The 21,299-nt window shown below is 35.3% G+C and overlaps 1 protein-coding gene across 1 annotated transcript in view; it reads left to right on the top strand.

The window, feature by feature from the left end:
• Positions 1 to 1,579: 1,579 nt before the first annotated feature.
• The window catches only part of LOC123530435 (adhesin BmaC autotransporter-like), a 32,260-nt gene continuing 12,540 nt past the window's right edge, over positions 1,580 to 21,299 (top strand). The window contains exons 1-12 of the mRNA XM_053520817.1: positions 1,580 to 1,621; positions 1,970 to 2,132; positions 2,729 to 3,048; positions 3,718 to 3,835; positions 7,651 to 7,843; positions 8,342 to 8,561; positions 9,633 to 9,903; positions 11,927 to 12,049; positions 12,865 to 13,055; positions 15,930 to 16,192; positions 18,039 to 18,216; positions 18,690 to 18,918. Of these exons, the coding sequence (XP_053376792.1) occupies positions 1,580 to 1,621; positions 1,970 to 2,132; positions 2,729 to 3,048; positions 3,718 to 3,835; positions 7,651 to 7,843; positions 8,342 to 8,561; positions 9,633 to 9,903; positions 11,927 to 12,049; positions 12,865 to 13,055; positions 15,930 to 16,192; positions 18,039 to 18,216; positions 18,690 to 18,918 (2,311 nt within the window). The remainder of the gene's footprint in view (positions 1,622 to 1,969; positions 2,133 to 2,728; positions 3,049 to 3,717; positions 3,836 to 7,650; positions 7,844 to 8,341; positions 8,562 to 9,632; positions 9,904 to 11,926; positions 12,050 to 12,864; positions 13,056 to 15,929; positions 16,193 to 18,038; positions 18,217 to 18,689; positions 18,919 to 21,299) is intronic.

Below are 21,299 nucleotides of genomic sequence, written 5' to 3'. Positions count from 1 at the left end.
ATTGTCTAAAAATCCACATATTTGTACATAACAAACTTACCATTTGGCAGAATTTCATTAAATTTCTTTCATTCTTTTCTGTGAACATTTATTATAAACATGTGAAGTTGCGCACCCACACCTGGTCACCCACTTGCCTTGGTCACACCCCCTCCCCCACTCCCCCCACAAAAATTTTTTTTTTTTTTTTCATTTCTTATTTTAGAATTTTTTCAAACCTTCCAAGCTGTACCATTCCCCCACCTCACTTCTCCACCCAGTCATGCCCACCACTGATCATTCACCCTTTTACCTTTTTTTTCTTTTTTTTTTTTCATTTTTAATTTTCAATCAATATTTATAATCAACATGTGAAATTTTGTTTCCTCTCCCATTCCCCTGCACCCCCACCCCCTAAAAAAATAAATATATACATATATGTATATACAGAATTATATTTCCATTCCTTTTTTTTTTTTTTTTTTTTAAATGTTCAAACCTTCAACATGTTAAGTTGTGACTGCACAAACCTTGCCCTCAGACATGTTCAAGATATCTTACCTGTATTCTCTTAAGAACATCTGTTCTTTTAAGTACATGTTAAACAGCAACACCTGGTGCCAAACCACTCAAAGACAATATTTAGTTCCAGTTAAACTTCAAGCTCACATTTCAATTAACTGCATTTAATTTTAAAAGCTAAGCTTATTACAGTAAGCATATCCCATTCAAAATAAATTCTTTAGTCAGGATCGAAGTATCATACATTTATTATGTACTCTTTAATTAAACGTTTGTTTTCTGTTAAATTGATTTGACTAATGAAATTATTTGCTTCTTATTAACATCCTTAACTTTTTTCCGGATATATTTTTTTGCCATTCCTCACCACAAACAGTTTCGGCGGGGGATACCAATTCATCGAATTTGCTTGTTCTATCACATTTTACAAATATGGTATATTGGTAATACGGTGGGTGGGGTAGCGCCAGTGTCGTGATTTTCGTTTCGGACCAATAGAGTTCTCAAAATTTCCGGAGCCCTGGGGGTGAGGGATATAGATTTGCCCTTGTCCTTGCGTCCGTCTGTCCATCCGAGAATGTCACGCCTAGCTCCAAAAGTATTTGACGTAGAGTCACAAAACTTTACAGGAATGTTGGTCAGCATGTGTAGTTGTGCATTTGGATTCATTCAGTCGTGTAGGAGTTATGGCCCCTGACTTAGTAAAAAATTGGTCATTTTAATGTTGTGTCGCGCATAGCTCCAAAAGTATTTGACCTAGAGTCACCAAAGTTTACAGGAATGTTGGTCAGCATGTGCAGTTGTGCACCTGGGGTTTCGCATCCGGATTCATTCAGTAGTGTAGGAGTTATGGCCCCTGACTTAGTTAAAAATTGGTCATTTTAATGTTGTGTCACGCGTAGCTCCGAAAGTATTTGACCTAGAGTCACCAAAGTTTACAGGAATGTTGGTCAGCATGTGCAGTTGTGCACCTGGGGTTTCACGTCCGGATTCATTCAGTATTGTAGGAGTTATGGCCCCTGACCTAGGAAAAAATTGATCTGTGTCCTTTGTCATGTAGTGGGGGCATCTGTGTCCCATGGACACATTTCTAGTCAAACTAGAGTTAACTTATGTTGCAGTTTGGGAAAATGATAGGGTTGACACATAACATGAACTACAATTTGTTGAAATATCTATAACTTATTGTGCATGAATCATAGCATTTGAATGCATAATGGAAATTAGATAAATGGATAAGTAGAAAAAGAAATAAATATGGCTCATCTAGTTGTTTCGTTAAGATGACTTGCATTCTAGTGTCTATCACAGAACTGAGGTGGTTCAGTGTCATGTCTGCATTTAGAATTCAGTATGCTTTACTATATATCACAATGCTGTTAGAAACTTTGAAATAAGTTTGTCATATAGTGTATTGTAATATGGAGCAGTTACTAACTAGCCTGTTAATATATTTTGCACTACACAGGTACAGTCAGTATCTGGAGACGGGAACATCTATGCTCAAGGAGGATCTATAGGTGCAGATCTTGGTACCTGGACAACAACAACAACTACCACAACAACAGTAGCTCCAGTAAATGTGTCGGCAGTGGATAACAGCACAAACTCCACAGACAGTGATGATGCAGGTACAAGTTTTTATGGGTATATCTTGTAATATCAGTATTGGGTGGTTTACGAATGAGGCAAAATTGTGACACGGGTTTCAAATTCAGACCTACTTATTATGGTGGTCAACTATTTTATATGATAGCAAATACTTCAGATTACAAGAAAGTAATTTTGGGAAAGTGTTGAGAAATACCAGTCAGAAAATATTTCAACTTTTAATTCGAAAATTCAGTGAATATCTAGTAAGATGGGTAATAATGCGTGTTTTATGACAAGAAAATAATGTGTAATAATAACTGTTTCTGCATATATGAGTAGTAGGTGTAGGTGTATGGTTTGAGACATATTGAATCAAATGTTTCTGAAATCTTTTAAATCCAGATGTTGATCCATAGGCAGATGTTGAAATTTGTGCTAAAAACTTAAAGCAAAGTTTTACCAAAAAGGAGGAATAAGCAGAAGAAAATGCTAATTATCTAAACAATTATTTATGTTGCATGCAGTACAAAAAGTGGTATTGTGGGCCTTTTATATTCAACTTGCTTTTATTGCAAAACTTGATTAACTTTTTATTTATTTTATAACAATGCCTTCGTACTTATGTTATTGAAAGGTTGGACAGGAGAGTCTGATCCAGGATGTCTAGGGGGTGGAGGTGCAGGAGGTCGTGTTGCATTACATCGTGCGGTAGACACTTTTTCTGGTGCAATTCTTGCTCATGGTGGCACAGGGTATGAGTGTGGTGGTGCTGGCACAGTTCTTAGAATGAACACCACAGATAACACAAAGAAATTGACTGTGGATAATGAGAATGTATGCACACCCCAGGATTCTCGAGTGGATTGGACACAACTGTCAGACACACACAGAGGACAACTTAGTTTCCACACATGGCTGTTTGATGATCCTAACTCGCATGATCATGTGTTTGAAGTAAGATGCAATTTCTGCTTTGAAAATATGGTTTTTCATAAAGTTTTTAGTGACAGAAGTAACTAATCTTAGTTTTAGGGCAGTATTGTCAAACAGAATGATTTACCTGCCTTCTTCATCCCACATTTTAGGCATTTTTAACAGTAGAATTAGATACCATATTGTCAAATAACATTTTTATGCCTCTGAAGGGAGGCATATTAGTTTTCAACTGTCCATCTGTTCGTTCGTTAGTTCGTCACAGTGTTAACTTTTGCATGAAGGCACTTTACTCGCGAACCACTGCACCCAGGACCTTTAAACTTCACATGCTGATAGTACTTATTGAGTACACGACCCCTACTGACTTTGGGGTCACCAGGTCAAAGGTCAAGGCGCTGCGGGGGAATTTGTCACCATTAGTGACAGCTCTTGTTCTTGTCCATCATTTGTAGTCTGTTATCAAGGCATGTTAGCTGATTGAAGAGTTTTCTATCTGGATGCATTACCACCATGATTCAAATAAGGATGACACTTAATCCTAGTTTTTTGTTTCTAACGAGTCAAGTTTTCAAAACGTAATTATTGTAACCTGCAGTTCTAGTTCAGTTCATATTTCTGACCCGTCATATCAGACATAACCCTGTACACATGACATGTATAGCTTTAGATTTCCATCTTGTATTATAGGAGGTGCACTTGAGTGGACAAGCACAGTTAGCCTTGTACAGGAAAAATGGTGAAACATTCACACAAACTATAACTGTTAAGAAAACATCGGGAGACAAAAGTGCAATGTGGCATGTTGGTATGTTTCTTTACAATATAGTCTTAGATAATATGGAATATTTATGTATCGTAATGCTTAAAGTGACAACAATTTTATTTATATATACATACTGTTTGATCCACCAATTTGTAATAGCTTTTTAGCTCGGCTGTTCGAAGAATTGGGGAGCTATCCTACTCGCCCCGGCGTCGGCGTGAGCGTCACACAAATGTTAAAGTTTGCGTACCACCCCAAATATTTTCAAAGTCCATTGAGATAATGTTTTCATATTTTGCATACTTGTTTACCATCATGACGCCAGTCTGTAAAAAGGAGGAGGCAACTCTATCAAGCATTTTGACTGAATTATGGCCCCTTTTCGACTTAGAATAAATGTTAAAGTTTGCGTACCACCCCAAATATTTTCAAAGTAATGTTAAAGTTTTACTCATTGCTTATATTATACTATCAAGCACTGAGAATAGTCGAGCACGCTGTCCACTGACAGCTCTTGTTAGCTCACCTGAGCATAAAGTGCCTGGTGTGAGCTATTGTGATCTCTCGCCATACATTCGTCCATCCGTTCAGACGTCCGTCCATCTGTCCACACTTTTTTTTAAACAACATCTCCTTTGAAACCATTTGATGGAAATTGATGAAACATTGCTTGGATATTTTTTGGGTGGTCCTCTTCCAAAGTTGTTCAAATGATTCTGCATGGTTGCATACAGGGGCCACAAGAGCTAAAAATAGAAAAATCTTCAAACAACATCTCCTTTTGAAATAATTTCACAAATATGGTCATTATGTAACCCTCTACCAAGATTGTTCAAATTATCGGACTCTTCAAAAAAAAAAAAAAATGGCCATCAAGGGGTGTGGTCACTTTTCCCTATATGTGTATATATTGGAAATTTTAAAATCTTGTATGAAACTTCTGGCCCTATTTTAAAATAATTTTACACAAATGGTGCTCCTGTGACCATCTACTAACATTAGACAGATTATTCTAATTCTTAAAAAAACATGGTCGCCAGGGGGCGTGGTCTCTTTCTAGCTCGACTTTTCGAAGAAAAAGTACAGCTATTGCTCTCGCCTCAGCATCAGCGTCGCGGTTGGTTCAAGTTCAAGTCAGATATTTCTGTTACTATCAAAGCTATTGACTTGAAACTTAAAATTGATATTTACTATCAAAGTCTACACCAGGAGTAACAATCCCCATAACTCTGGTTTGAATTTTGACAAAGTTATGCCCTTTTTAAACTTAAAATTTTTTGTTAAAGTTTTTGATAAAGTCAAATATCTGTTACTATCAAAGCTTTTGACTTGAAACTTAAAATATTTATTTACTATCAAAGTCTACACCAGGAGAAACAATCCCCATAACTCTGGTTTAAATTTTGATGGTTTAAATTTTGATAGAGTTATGCCCCCTTTTAACTTAGAATTTTTTAATTAAAGTTTTATAAAGTTTTTACTGGCAAAGCTCTAATTCAGAGTTAAGCACTGAGAAAAGTGAGCATGCTGTCTTATGGACATTTCTTGTTCTTATATGTATGTAGTGGAAACTTAAAAATCTTCTCATATGAAACTGCTGCCCCGACTTAGAAAAAATTCACAGATATGGTCCTTGTGTGACTCTTTTCAAACTTTGTTCAGATTATCCCAATTCCTTGAAAAGCATGCTGCCAGAGGTGTGGTCACTTTTCCTACAATGTATAAAGTGGAAACTTTAAAAATCATCTAGTCAGAAACAACAGACCCAATTTTGAAATAATTTCACACAAGTGGTCCTTTGGTGACCTTCTACCAAGGTTGTTTTAATTATACTGAGTGGTCAAAAAATATGGCTGCCAGAGGTCGTGGCCATTATTCCTTGAATGTTTGTATAGTGGAAACATTAAAAATATTCTTGTTTGGTATTGTCTCTATGTACTCTGTGTCCTCATTCCCCCATGTCAATTTTATGGCCAAAAATTTATTTTTCTCTGTGTAAATTTCTGACCCATGAATTAAATTATTATAAACATTTTAGCAATTTTGCAGATTATTTAATGGAAATCTTGTTTTTATGCTAACTAGGATATCCTAAAAGTTTTGTAACAACAGTCAAAATTGAAATTTGAAAAAGAATCTGGTGACCAAAATTAAGATGAAATTTGTAATGGAAAATATGCTATCAAAATTGTTTCTTTGGTGATGATAACTCTAAAAATATTTCATGGTATTTTCAGAAATGAAAAAAATTCCTATTCCCACACTTGAAGTTTTTTTTACAATTATGTAAAATTTAAATAACATTGTCTTTTTAGCTAGAAATCAAGGATAACTCTTGTTATTGAAAAGTTGGATCAAACAGTAACTTTTCATTTCATCCCTCAAAGAAGTGTGTGGTATATAACTCAGCTGAATGACATGTTGGTCGCATTGGTCCTTCTGTTGGTAGAGTGAACTGTTTCCGCCCAGTAACTCTAGAACCACATGACCCAGAACATTCAAACTTGGTTGCATAATTGGGCTTATGAAGTAGATGACCCATATTGTTTTGGGGATCAATAGGTCAAAGGTCAAGGTCACAGGGGCCTGAACCTTGAAAAACAGTTTCCGCTCAATAACTTAAGAACCACTTGACCCAGTATTTTCAAACTTCATAGCTTGATTGGGCCTATCATGTAAGTGACCACTATTAATTTTGGGACCAGTAAGTCAAAGCTCAAGGTCATATGCTCCTGAACCTTGAAAACAGTCTAAATCTTGTTTTTATGCTAACTAGGATATCCTAAAAGTTTTGTAACAACAGTCAAAATTGAAATTTGAAAAAGAATCTGGTGACCAAAATTAAGATGAAATTTGTAATGGAAAATACGCTATCAAAATTGTTTCTTTGGTGATGATAACTCTAAAAATATTTCATGGTATTTTCAGAAATGAAAAAAATTCCTATTCCCACACTTGAAGTTTTTTTTACAATTATGTAAAATTTAAATAACATTGTCTTTTTAGCTAGAAATCAAGGATAACTCTTGTTATTGAAAAGTTGGATCAAACAGTAACTTTTCATTTCATCCCTCAAAGAAGTGGGGTATATTGCTCAGCTCAATGACATGTTGGTCACATTGGTCCTTCTGTTGGTAGAGTGAACTGTTTCCGCCCAGTAACTATAGAACCACATGACCCAGAACATTCAAACTTGGTTGCATAATTGGGCTTATGAAGTAGATGACCCATATTGTTTTGGGGATCAATAGGTCAAAGGTCAAGGTCACAGGGGCCTGAACCTTGAAAAACAGTTTCCGCTCAATAACTTAAGAACCACTTGACCCAGTATTTTCAAACTTCATAGCTTGATTGGACCTATGATGTAAGTGACCACTATTAATTTTGGGACCAGTAAGTCAAAGCTCAAGGTCACATGCTCCTGAACCTTGAAAACAGTCTCCACTGATTCAATAACTTGAGAACTGCTTGACCCAGAACCTTTGAATTTGATGGCATGATTGGGCTTGTGAAGTAAATGACCCCTATTGATTTTGGGGTAATAAGTCGAAGGTCACAGTGGCCTGAACCTTGAAAACAGTTCCCACTTAGTAAGTTGAGAACCACTTCACACATTATCTTCAAACTTGATAGCATGATTGGGCTGATGAACAAGATGACCACTATTGTTTTGGGGATTAGTAGGTCAAAGGTCAAAGTGATCATGGGACTTAAAATGGGACTACCCACCATATTGGGCATGCGTATTTACAGCTCTTGCTATATCTGTAGGTGAATTTAAACAAAGGCATTGCAAGTCATTAAGTTTTCAGACTGATTACCTGGGAAGAGTGTAAAAATCTTCTATTTCATTAAAGGCTCATACCAAGACTTTACTGCACAACTGCCAGATGATAGTCCTGAACAACAGTTCGGAATGCTTGTGTATGAGGGAGGTGTCATGCAGTCAGAACAAACGTACACAGTCACTGGTATATCCATAGAAAATGAAGGTTCCATGCAAGGAGTTGAACATCTTGTTATAGGACCAATGGGGAGAATTACTCTGCGGTATTTATAGGACTCGTAGATACATTAGTTAATTCTGTGACAGAAAATAACATTTTAATTAGATTTATGTTAATGAATGGCAAAAGTCTTGCTTTTTTGCTATTTTTTGTCTATTTTTTTTGTAAATAAAAGTTAAATTCACATTAGACAGATGAATCACATTAGTTAGATCCAGAGTAATGAACAAAGAAGCATTAAGTGTTTTTGAAAATGTCTTAAATAACATGACAAAGATGTGGAGATATTCTGCTAAAATGTTTTTAATTATTTCATGCAAAATTTAATTTTTATTGAAGTTAGCAAGTCCATTTTGGCTTTTTCCAAGATATATTCCACCAAAATGTTACATTTAACTTGTTACAAACTTGCCATATCTGAAAAGAAAAGAATTCATGCAGTTATTAAGCATAATATCATAGACATGGTTTGGAGATCAAGTCTTTGACTGCAATTGTCTTTGCAGAATGGTTTTAATCCTCTTATAAATATTGATTTCAGGCCTGACAGTAGTAGTGGTAACCTACCAGAGATAGTGTTCACCTCTGTTACTGTGAAAGGAGGTGGAACTCTTGTTATTGAATCAGAAGGAAATGGAATGAAACTGGTTGGCACAGACTTCACTGTGGAGAGTGGAGGAACAGTTGAGGCTGATAACATGTACCTGGTAGCTGATACATTGACTGTAGAAGACTCTGCATATATAAAGGCTGATAAACTGGTTAGTTTTGAAATATTCAACCCATATGTGTATGATTTTATGATTGACAGGAGATATTAGTATGCAGGATTTTAGAGGAAGAATATAGCAGTTCATTTAAAGATGCTGGTACTTTTCTAAACAGTGAGGTTTACCAGTAGATGAGAATTTTAAGAGAACTATATAATTAAAGCCAATATTTGCCTGACTAATGACTTGGAGGTGAAGAAAATTGAAAAAGTTTTTCGTCCAGTTTCAGAACATATTTGTACAAAATTTCAGTTCAAGGCTGAAATTATCCTAAAATATGTGTTAAAGAACTCTTAAATTTATTTTAATGAAACATTAGTTTGCATACATTAATAATACATCTAATGTTATATATGGATTAAATCGTTGGCTAAAGAGACATGCATAATGCAACCTTCTCAGAGCAACACCACTAGCATGAATGTTTATTTTTAGCTAGACTATTCAAAGAATAGGTTGGAGCTATTGGACTCAACATGGGTCTGCATCAGTGTCCTTGTCTGCGTCCCGATTTGGTTACGTTTTTGTATGTTAGATGGTATCTCAGTAACCACTTGTGGGAATGGATTGAAACTTCACACATTTATTCACTGTGATAAACCGACTTACATTGCACAGGTCCCATAACTCTACTCTGCTTTTTTACAAAATTATGCCCCTTTTTGTTGGACTTTTATATTCCTTCAATTGACGAGGCTGTTGAATAATCGAGTGTTGCTGTCCTACGATAGCTCTTATTTGTAGAGGTTTTTGCTCTAAAGAAGTAAATCTACAAAAAAAATTAGGCCCATATCCATCAAAGTCTCAAAATTCTAGCACAAATGTTGATGAAACTTTGCTCGAATATGTATTCTGCTGCTTCTAACAGCTCTACCAAATTTCAGTAGCATAAATTTGCTATAAACAAAGTTATGCCCAATCGAATATTTGCCATTCTTAAATATTCATGAGTACTAGCCTAAGTCTACCTTGAAAGAAAATGCCTGCTTTTTTATGAAGATATTTACCATTCAGAGGTACTGATTATAGAAATTATACAGTGTTTTTGAAATTTCTTTCAAGGCCGTTCACTCAGACGGAGGCCAAGGTAAGGGAATAAATGGACGTGGAGCTGGACATGGCGGTCAGGGCGGGAAAGCAACCAATACAGGCACTGCCTCTAGTTCCAATTCAACAACAACACCTGCATATGGAGGTGGCCTCTATTATGGAGATGTTGTAACTCCTACCTCAGCTGGCAGTAGTGGAATATTCAAAGATTTTACAAACGATGTGGAGGTCAAAGGAGGAGGAATTCTAAAGTTTGATATCACAACTATTGCTAACATTGATGGTAGGCAAAAATAGTTTTCTAATCATTTATTGTTAGCAGAATTGTATTGAGGTATTGGTGAGAGTAATGGAGATGTTGATTCAGATTAACTTAGTGTGATATCTTGATGTTTTATTTCAGAGTTGTCTCCCTTGAAAGCTGGAAACTTAGGACCAAAACAAAAATATATCTAGGGGACATAAGTTATAAGGCTTATTGCAGTTAAAAATGGGAGGTCTTTCTAACATAATTTTGCCATAATGAGATGGCAGATTTAGCTTAGCATGACAGTATTTTATAGTAAAATTTAATATCAAAATGATTTAGTAAGGTAAATATGTAAATATTATACAGGTAGCTGCTGCGTTAGTCACTCTGCAAATATTTGTTGTAAAATAGTAGGAATATAGCTGTTTGGTATATCATCGTAACACATGAAATATCACAAGACTGAAAATTTAAATAAGAAATGATATATCCAATTTTGATCTTTTACAGACTTTGCTCGTTCCTTTTAAGCTCACCTTGAGCACTTTGTGTCGTCTACTTGATTGAGCCAAATCATGCTTTGATTTTTGTGTTGGCATGCAGCATTGTCCAGTGTGCATCGTTTGTCTTCCACAATTTGACGTTTTAACTCTCTAGAAGTTGCAGTTTGGTCAAATCTTGATTAAACTTGGTCAGAATGTTACCATTAATAAAATCTTGGATGATTTGGTTACTGGGTCATTTGGCATCAAAAAGCTAGGTCACTAGGTCAATTATTAGGAAAATCTTGTAAACAGTATAGAGGCTACATTTTCTGCATGATATGATCTACTTACTGAAACTTTGTCAGAATGTTTGTCATGAAATTTAGGTCAAGTTTGAAAAATGGTTACCTGAGATTTCAAACTAGGTCACATGGTCAGATTATCGACAGGCCTCATTTTCTACTTGATTGTCACAATTTTTTTCAGAATATTTCCCTTTGTCAAATATAGAAGAAATTTGAAATTGGGTTCCCTGAGGTCAAAAACTAGGTCAAATTTTGGAAAAGCCTTGTTACCACTAAAGTTGCTTGACTTAAATGTAGGTTAAGCTTACAACTGCTTTTACCTTTTGAACCTAGATTAAGATTAAAATTAGTAAACAAGAGGTCAGAAACTAGTACACTATGTCAAATCATAACAGAAACCATATTTTCCATTTGATCTTCATGAAAAATTGTTAGAATGTTTGTGTTTGTGAAGTGTAGGTTTTATTCAAAACTTCATTATTTGAGGTTTTAAAGTAGGTCACTAGGTCAAATTATAGAAAAAAAGCTTTGTTTACGCTCTAGATGCTACATTTTTTGCTTGATTTTTATAAAACTTTGTCAGAATCTTTGTCTCTATGAAATCTAGGATTGGTTTGAAACAGGAATATCTAGGTCAGATATTAAGACATAGGATCAAATCATTGAAAGACACTGTAAACACTGAAATGGCCACATTTTCTACCTGATCTTCATGAGACTTCTGAACGTTTGTCTGTTTTAAATGTAGGGCAAATGTATAACTGGGTCATGTGGGTAAAAACAAGGTCAGTAGGTCAAATCATAGAAAAATCTTTGTTAACACTTTAGAGGCACTATTTTCAACTTGATCATCATAAATCTTTGTCAGAATATTTGTCTGTATGAAATCAATGTTCATTTCAAAAGTGGGGTACTTAAGGTCAGAAACTATGTCACTAGGTCAAATTATTAAAAATATTGGATAACGATCTACATGATTTACATAAAACCTGGTCAAAATGTTTGTATCCAGGTTATCTGGGAGTAAAAACTAGGTCAAGTGAGTGATACAGGGCATTCAATGTCATCTTGTTTGAAAATAAATTCTGTGGCTTCTGTGTTTGTTTTTTTTTGTACCTTAGTTAATTTTCAGTTGCCACCAGTTGCACATATGGACTCCTGTAGAACAATGTTGGTCATTTTAGGTTTTTTGAGGACAGTGCAAGGTACAGAAGATCCATTGCTTAGCACAAGCCTTTGTAAATCCATACCATGCTTATATTGTAGGTGTAATCAGCTGTAATGGTGAAGATGGCACATCTCTAGCTGGTGGTGCTAGTGCCGGAAGTATAATACTCAATGCTCATACATTCAATGGAAAAGGAAAGATTTCTGCTAATGGTGGTAAAGGTAGGCTGTCTTATATTGGCAGATATCAGGCATAACTTCTCTGATTCCTTATCTGAGTTATATGTCAGCTTAAAGTTTCGAAAATATGAACATAATAATTATGTTTAGTATGAAATCATTGTTATGTATGGCAACATAAATACCTTTATTCTTAGTTTGTGGATCAGTGAAACTTTTTCAAGACTGCACAAAATATCTATTTTTCCATAAAAACACAAATTTTATGCAGGTAAACTGAAAAGTCTATTTTGTTTAATACTATTTCTTAAATGGTTGTCATATTTTGATTGTGCAAAGATAAATAAACTGTACACTGGCTATAATGAATTGGTTAAAATCATTTTCTGTAACTATATTTACCATTGAAAAAGACTGATACATCATCAGAAAAGAAAACAAGTTTGTATTATTTTTCAAGTTCATAAAGACCATTTTTAAATATGTTTATTGATAAGCAGAACATAAATTTATCACTTGAGATTTAAACCATGTCTTTGGTCTGTACATTTGAAACTGTTCTACATATTAATGAAAACTTTTAATTGTTCTGGAAAGTATAACACACATAATTGCTGAGTCAGCAGATTTTAGAAATATACAGATAAAAAGATAGAAGCCATACTGTTACCACATTTTAATGAAAATATGTTAAATCAATGTGCAATATAATGAGAGTGCAGTGAAGACAGTTTTCAGATGGAGAAATTAACAACTGGTAGGATGTTTGCTTAAATCGTGTCAGTTATGTTGGCCATAATTGGTTGAGCATACACTGATTAACTTGAAGATGAAAAATAATTTGTTTTGCCCTGTAGGGACATCAACTACTGGGGGAGGAGCAGGTGGGAGAACAGCCATATCATATACAGACTCTGAGTTCACAGGCTCTTGGGAAGCATTTGGCGGCAGTTCTTCACACAGCACAGGTGGTGCAGGAACCGTGTATGTTAATGCTAATGGGAAGACCAAATTGTTCATTGACAATAAAGAACCATACTCCATTGAGGTATTGCAGCATAGAAAAAATGTTTCATTTTATTTACCTTTAGATAAACTCTTAAAAGAGTACTGGTTTCAAAGGATTGTTTACCAGATAGGCCCGTATTCATCAAAGTGCAAAGATGAATGCTTTAAAAGACTTAGAATGGTTGAATTGCTGTAGTTGTTTGACTGCATTAACTGCTGCAAAGTTTCAGATAAATGGGTTCTGTAAAAGAAAAAGAGCTTAATATAAAAATTTCAGATGTTTGAATCTTAGTCTACAACTTGAGGATTGATAAATACCAGCCATTGGCTGTTACGGTTTGTGGAAATACTTGTAGCCCTGTATCTGTTTCTCATGTAGATAGCAGGACCTTGTTAAGTTAAGGTCAACAATGTTGAAACCATCTTCTCTAACCAGTCTGAAGTCAGACATCTTGGAGGCCAGATTCTTTAATTTGAATAAGTCATTACTTGGCTTTTGGATGCTCATTAGTTCTACCCAAATGCCTTCCTGCATCTGCAATGTTACAGAGAAGGAATACTTAGTATTTTTTCTCGTTCTAGCTCATCTGAGCACAAAGTGTTCAAGGTGACCTATTGTGATCACCTTGCCCTCAATAAAATCCCAGAAGACTTTGTTACTTGGTCATCTGGAGTCAAAAACTAGGTTACAAAGTCAGGTAATAGGAAAAGCTTGTTAAGACACATTAAAACCACATTTTCCACCTTATCTTCATAAAATTTTGTCAGAATATTTGTCTCTGAGAAAGCAAGGTCAAGTTTGAAACTTGGTAACCTTTTATCTTAAAGTAGGGCACTAGATCAGATCATAGAAAAACCTTGCATCAACTCATTTTCTGCTTGTTTATCATAAACCAGAATGTTTTTTTCTTCAGATATAGGACAAGTTCAAAATTTGATAACATCAGGTAAAAAACTAGATCTTTGGGTCAAATAGAAAAATCTTGTTAACCCTCTAGAGGCCTCATTTTTAGCTCATCTGATTTTTTGAGAAAAAAAATGATGAGTTATTGTCATCACTTGAGCGGTTGTCGGCGTCTGCGTCGGCGTTGCCTGGTTAAGTTTTATGTTTAGGTCAGCTTTTCTCCTAAACTATCAAAGCTATTGCTTTGAAACTTGGAATACTTGTTCACCATCATAGGTTGACCCTGTATAGCAAGAAACATAACTCCATCTTGCTTTTTGCAAGATTTATGGCCCCTTTTGTACTTAGAAAATATCAGATTTCTTGGTTAAGTTTTATGTTTAGGTCAACTTTTATCCTAAACTATCAAAGCTATTGCTTTGAAACTTGGAATACTTGTTCACCATCATAAGCAGACCATGTACATCAAGAAACATAACTCCATCTTGCTTTTTGCAAGAATTATTGCCCCTTTTGGACTTAGAAAATCAGTTTTCTTGGTTAAGTTTTATGTTTAGGTCAGCTTTTATCCTAAGCTATCAAAGCTATTGCTTTAAAACATGCAACACCTGTACACCATCATAAGTTGACCCTGTACAGCAAGAAACATAACTCCATCCTGCTTTTTGCAAGATTTATGGCCCTTTTTGGACTTAGAAAATATCAGATTTCTTGGTTAAGTTTTATGTTTAGGTCAACTTTTTCTCTTAAACTATCAAAGCTATTGCTCTGAAACTTGCAACACTTGTTCACCATCATAAGCTGACCCTGTACAGCAACTCCATCCTGCTTTTTGCAATAATTATTGCCCCTTTTGGAAAATCATTTTCTTGGTTGAGTATTATGTTTAAGTCAATTTTCTCATAAACTATCAAAGCTATTGCTTTAAAACTTACAACAGTTTTTCACCTTCATAAGTGGACACTGTACATCAAGAAACATAACTCTATCCTGCTTTTTGCAAGAGTGATGGCCCTTTTTAGACTTAGAAAATCATGGGTTGGACAATATTTCTGTTACACAAAAAAAATCAGATGAGCGTCAGCACCCGCAAGGCGGTGCTCTTGTTTTACTTTATCTTCATCAAACTTTGTCAGAATGTTTTGCTTTATGAAATCAAAATCAAGATAAAAACTGGATTTAATACCTGAAACCTTAAGCTAGGTCACTAGGCCAGATTATAGAACTTTGTTAACTCTCAAGAGGCCACATTTTCTACTTGTTAGTTATAAATTTTTGTCACAATGTTTGTCACCATAAAAAATAGGATAAATTCAAAATCATAGCAATGGAAGTCAAAAACTGGATCACTGGGTCAAATCATAGAAATATCTTGTTAACACTCTAGAGGCAACATTTTTTTTACTTCATCTTCATCAAATTTTATCAGAATGTTTGTCTTTGTTAAATGTAGTATAAGTTTAAATATTAAAAGAATTACCTAGTTAACTCTAAATAGGCCACATTGTCTACCTGATATTCATGATATTTTGTCAGAATGTTTGTCTGTTAAAAAATAGGTCCCCTGGTCAACTCGTTGAAAAAAAATTACTTTTCATGATATCACAGAAATGTTCCTATAGTGACCAAAGTTGTTCAAATTATTACAGATTGTCAAAACATGGTCTCGAGAGACCGTAGTCATTTTATCATATAATATATGCAGTGTTTCCTATATGCATACAGTGGTTATTTTAAAAGTTCTTCTTCATCAGAAAACACTGGCCATGTTTAAAAAAAAATCCCAGATATTTTCCATGCATGATCCTCTGCCAAAATTGTTCAAGCAATCTGTAAAACACAGGTAAGTGATCTAGGGCCTTTATAGCCTCTTGTTCAAGCTGAAGTCTTGCCATTCATTTATGAAATTAGTTGTCAATGTAATTATAAAGTCAACAAAAGTAAAGATGTCCTACAGCCAATTTGTTCTCAATTTGATAATAGTATTCTTTTTAATTTTTCCCTCATAAGGGCACTATACAAACCTTTGACCAGTCTGGGATAGAGGACTATGACAGTGGACGTGCATGGATTGTCTTCCCAGGTTCTGGTTCCCTCACTGTAGATCAACTCTACCTAAAAAATGGAGCCCATCTTGCTTTGGAACCAGCTGAAAACCCAGCTGATGCAGAATACATTTTCACCACAGAAGGTTTCTATGGAGATGGGTTTGTAGAAAGTCCGTGTAAACTTGGAACCATTCATGTTGGACCCCATCAGACTTTTACTGTCAAGTGAGTTCAGCCTGTTTATTATTCTATGTAACAGTAGCTGAAAGATTCAATCCAAAATATTTGTTATGTACTAAATGAATAAAGTTTAACCGTTTTAATTGCTGTTAAATAGGAAAAATTAGATGTGTTAAAGTATTTAAACTATGTAAAGCGCCTTTGAACGTGAAATTGATCATGAAAAGGGCGCTGTATAAATCTGGTATAATAATAATAATAATAATAATAATAATAATTTACTTGAATATGATAGGAAAATTGAAAGTACTAAGGCATAGATAAAATTTGGCCTCTATTCCTGGCTGTTGCTAAAACTTGTTGTTTTAGAAAATTGAAAATTTAGACATATGTGTAAAAAATGCATATATACATAAGAACAAATTAATTCCTGTTTTGAAGGAGTACTGGCTTTATAATAGCTTTTTCAGATCTTTATACATTTATTTTAGAAACTGTCATGCTTTGTATACTTTAGATTGAGTTATTTATGTGTAGACTTTTTTACGTCCATCCTTGAAAGAACGGGGCGTATTATGTGAACACCCGTGGCTGTCGGTCGAAATCCAAAGCATGTCCACTCTCTTAAGTCGAAAAGTTTTCATCCGATATTCACCAAACTTGCTTACAATTTTTGTGGGCATAATATCTCAGCCAAGTTTGATAACCAGCAAAATCACCCCAGGCACTCATGGATCACGGACCTTGAATTACTCTTAAATACTGCGAATTTAGCCTTGTCCATTCTCTAAGTCAAAAGTTTTCATCTGATCTTCACCAAACTTGCTGACAATGTTTGTTGGCTTAATATCTCGGCCAGGCTTCAAAACCATTCGAATCGCCTCAGGCACTCTTGAATTACTCGAAAAACTGCAATTTAGTCTTATCCACTCTCTAAGTTGAACAGTTTTCATCTGATCTTCACCAAACTTGCTGACAATATTTGTGGGCATAATATTTCAGCCAAATTCCATAACAAGCCAAATTGCCCCAGGCACTCTTGGATTATAGCCCTTGATTTACTAGAAAACTGCTTATTTAGCATTGTCCCCTCTGTAAGTCAAACAGTTTTCATTCGATCTTCACGAAACTTGCTGACAATGTTTGTGGGCATAATATCTCAGCCAACTTCGATAACAAGCCAAATTGCCAAGGGCACTCTTGGATTATGGCCCTTGAATTAGACCAATTTTGATGAAGGGTATATTTTGTGACAGTCTGGCACTCTTGTTTGGCAATTTTATTGTTAGAAACCTTGTTCCTGGTGGTAAGAATTTGTGAAATCTGAGTGTTTGTGTTTTAAGACATGATGCAGATTAATGTTGTTAAAGTATCCAATCCACAAATAAGCAAGTTCTATATAACTGTACTATTGAAATATATCAAATATAGATGCCTGGTAAGCTGATATTATTTTGGTATCGTTTCAATGAATAATAACTACTGAAAAAGAAAATATAAATTACATGACCAAAATATGTTTCAGAACTTTCATTTGTTTGCTTTATAGTTTCCAATGCTACTTCAACAGAAATCCAGCTGTTATAGTCAAAAAACATGATAGTAGTGATTCTTGCATATTATTGTGGTCATTTTATTTACTAATTCTTTGTCCAGCTAACAAATTCTCTTAAGTGATAGCGAAAAAACATGGGGTCACCAGGCATCGATATGTTATCTATTTGTGGGTCGGATACCTTATTATTTTTGAATTTGCAACTGTCATTATTTCGCAGATATTTGCAAATACTAAAAACTTTGCAAATAGTACTGGATCAACATTATATGCAAGTATAATTTGATGAACACTTATTCTTAATTTAGTATAAGTTTTGATTTTATTTTAAAACAGGGCTGTAGACAGGTATTTCCCAGCACATGCTATAGTGTATGAGGATGGTCTGCTGAAAACACCATCTAAATTGAAGTATTTCAACTCGCGCAGTACGGTGTATGGTACCGTCAGTGGAGTGACTGAACTTACTCTTACAAAATCAACTCTAGACTTGAAGAGTACCAGTAGGACAGAGGTAATATAAGTGTAGATTTTGACTGACATTAATCATTGCAGTCATTGAGTGCTGCCTCCATATCGGGGTCACCATACAAGGATATATCTGTGACACCCAATACAATAAACCCTTTCACTATCCATGACCGTGGTGGGGGATATAGCTGTTTTTCAGACTGCCTTGTTCAAAGAATCAAGGTCAGGTTAATTTAATCTGTATACATTGAGCATTGAATTAAAAAGTTTAGAAGTAGATGTAGACATGTATAGAAATTTGCAGAAATTTTACAAGTTTTGTTCTTCTGAACTACAAAGTAAAAAAAGAGCTTGACCCAGGTTTTTAAATTCATTTTTAGGGATAAAAAACAATAAATTGATCATAACTGGATAAATGTATTCAGGCCTTGCCATAGCAACAATGGTAAATTTATATCTATTTTCAAAATTTCTGATATGAAAAACCTATGAAATACTATGTTGTTTTTAATACAGGGAAGTAAAACTGGTGGAAAGTATTCAATCTCCACCATCAGCATAATGGCAGGAGGCATCCTAAAGCTCAGTGATGACATACAGTATCACTTAGACACAGACAACTTTTATGTAGCTCCTTCTGGTCTTGTTGAAGCTGGTAATTTGCTCTTAGAGACTCACACAGTCACCATTGAAGAGGGAGGTGTCATAGATCTAAGCGAAAGAGGCAACATGAAGTCTGGGCCAGGTAAGAAGCACACTTTAATTTCAATTTAACAAGTCGATTTATTGTCAGTGTCAGTGTAATATAAAATTATTATGACAGAGATGTTTTTAGCTCACCTGTCACATAGTGACAAGATGAGCTTTTGTGATCACCCTTCGTCCGTTGTCTGTGCGTGTGTACATGCGTCCGTCAACAATTTCTTGTCTGCACGATAGTGGTTTCATTCATGATTTTATTTTAACCAAACTTGCACGCAACTTGTATCACCATAAGATCTCGGTTCCTTTCTTGAACTGGCCAGATCCCATTGTGGATTACAGAGTTATGGCCCCTGAAAGGGCCAGAATTAGCTATTTTGACCTTGTCTGCACAATAGCAGCTTCATTTATAATTTGAATTTAATCAAACTTGCACAAAACGTGTGTCACCATAAGATCTTTGTTCCTTTCTTGAACTGGCCAGATCTCTTTATGGGTTCAATAGTTATGGCCCCTGAAAGGGCCAAAATTAGCTATTTTGACCTTGTCTGCACAATAGCAGCTTCATTTATAATTTTATTTTAACCAAACTTGCACACAACTTGTATCACCGTAAGATCTTGGTTCCTTTCTTGAACTGGCCGGATTCCTTTATGGGTTCCAGAGTTATGGCCCCTGAAATGGCCAGAATTAGCTATTTTGACCGTGTCTGCACAATAGCAGCTTCATTTATGATTTGAATTTAATCAAACTTGCACAAAACTTGTGTCACCATAAGATCTTGGTTCCTTTCTTGAACTGGCCAGATTTCATTATGGGTTCCAGAGTTATGGCCCCTGAAAGGGCCAAAATTAGCTATTTTGACCTTGTCTGCATAATAGCAGCTTTATTTATGATTTGATTTTAACCAAACTTGCACACAACTTGTATCACCACAAGATCTTGGTTCCTTTCTTGAACTGGCCAGATTCCATCATGGGTTCCAGAGTTATAGCCCCTTTAATGTCCAAAATTGGCTATTTTGGCTTTTGCAGCCATATAGAGACTTCATTTATGGTTTGATTTGATACAAACTTCCAAAATATCTTCAACAACAATAAATCTTGGATTCCATGACGAACCTGTCAGATTCAATCGCAGGTTCCAGAGTTATTTTCTATCTTATTACCTCCCCTGATTGTAATCGAAATGGATTTATATCAGTAAGTACTTATAGGACTTATTTGAAATTTCATTATTGTCATTAGATGGACTGAGACAATCAGGGTAGATAACTATGGATTGATTTTATGTCAAATTACCTCTCTTTATTTCAAATTAAAATGGGTATATCTCCGTAACTAATGAAGATACTGATCTGAAATTTCATTCATGTCAACAGATGGACTTGGACAATCAGTGAAATTACAAATTGACTGAATTTATGACAGATTACCTCCTTTATTATTTATCTAAATGAATACACCTTAGCAGCTTCTAATGAGATTGGTTTGAAACGATCATATCATTTTGAGCAATAGTACTCAGGTGAGCGACACAGGGCCATCATGGCCCTCTTGTCTAATGAATGTGAGTTAGAAATAATTCCAGTGAAAATGGCTTCGTGATGACACAGATTTTTTGTTAGAATGCAAACTACAATTATTTTCAATGAAAAAAGAGTTTATGTTTATAGATAGATTTTTTTGCCAGTGAAAGCGGAGTGTATTTAATGTGAGTGAGAATTGAACCTAAAGGTTACATGCTTCCAGTGCTTCTCTGATCACCTAAAGGTTACTTGTTTCCAGTGCTTCTCTGATCACCTAAAGGTTACTCGCTTCCAGTGCTTCTCTGATCATCTAAAGGTTACATGCATCCAGTGCTTCTTTGATCACCTAAAGGTTACATGCATCCAGTGCTTCTCTGATCACCTAAAGGTTACATGCATCCAGTGCTTCTTTGATCACCTAAAGGTTACATGCTTCCAGTTAACCTAAAGGTACATGCTTCCAGTGCTTCTCTGATCACCTAAAGGTTACATGCTTCCAGTGCTTCTTTGATCACCTAAAGGTTACATGCTTCCAGTGCTTCTCTGATCACCTAAAGGTTACATGCATCCAGTGCTTTTCTGATCACCTAAAGCTTACTTACTTCCAGTGCTTCTCTGATCACCTAAAGGTTACTTGCATCCAGTGCTTCTCTGATCACCTAAAGGTTACTTGCTTCCAGTGCTTCTCTGATCACCTAAAGGTTACTTGCTTCCAGTGCTTCTCTGATCACCTAAAGGTTATATGCTTCCAGTGCTTCTCTGATCACCTAAAGGTTATATGCTTCCAGTGCTTCTCTGGTCACTTAAAGGTTACTTGCATCCAGTGCTTCTCTGATCACCTAAAGGTTATATGCTTCCGGTGCTTCTCTGATCACCTAAAGGTTACTTGCTTCCAG

Source organism: Mercenaria mercenaria, chromosome 13 (genome assembly GCF_021730395.1).
Source record: "Mercenaria mercenaria strain notata chromosome 13, MADL_Memer_1, whole genome shotgun sequence".
Classification (NCBI taxonomy): domain Eukaryota; kingdom Metazoa; phylum Mollusca; class Bivalvia; order Venerida; family Veneridae; genus Mercenaria; species Mercenaria mercenaria.
Note: the sequence above shows the minus strand (reverse complement) of the source record. Positions and strands in the feature narration are given on the sequence as shown.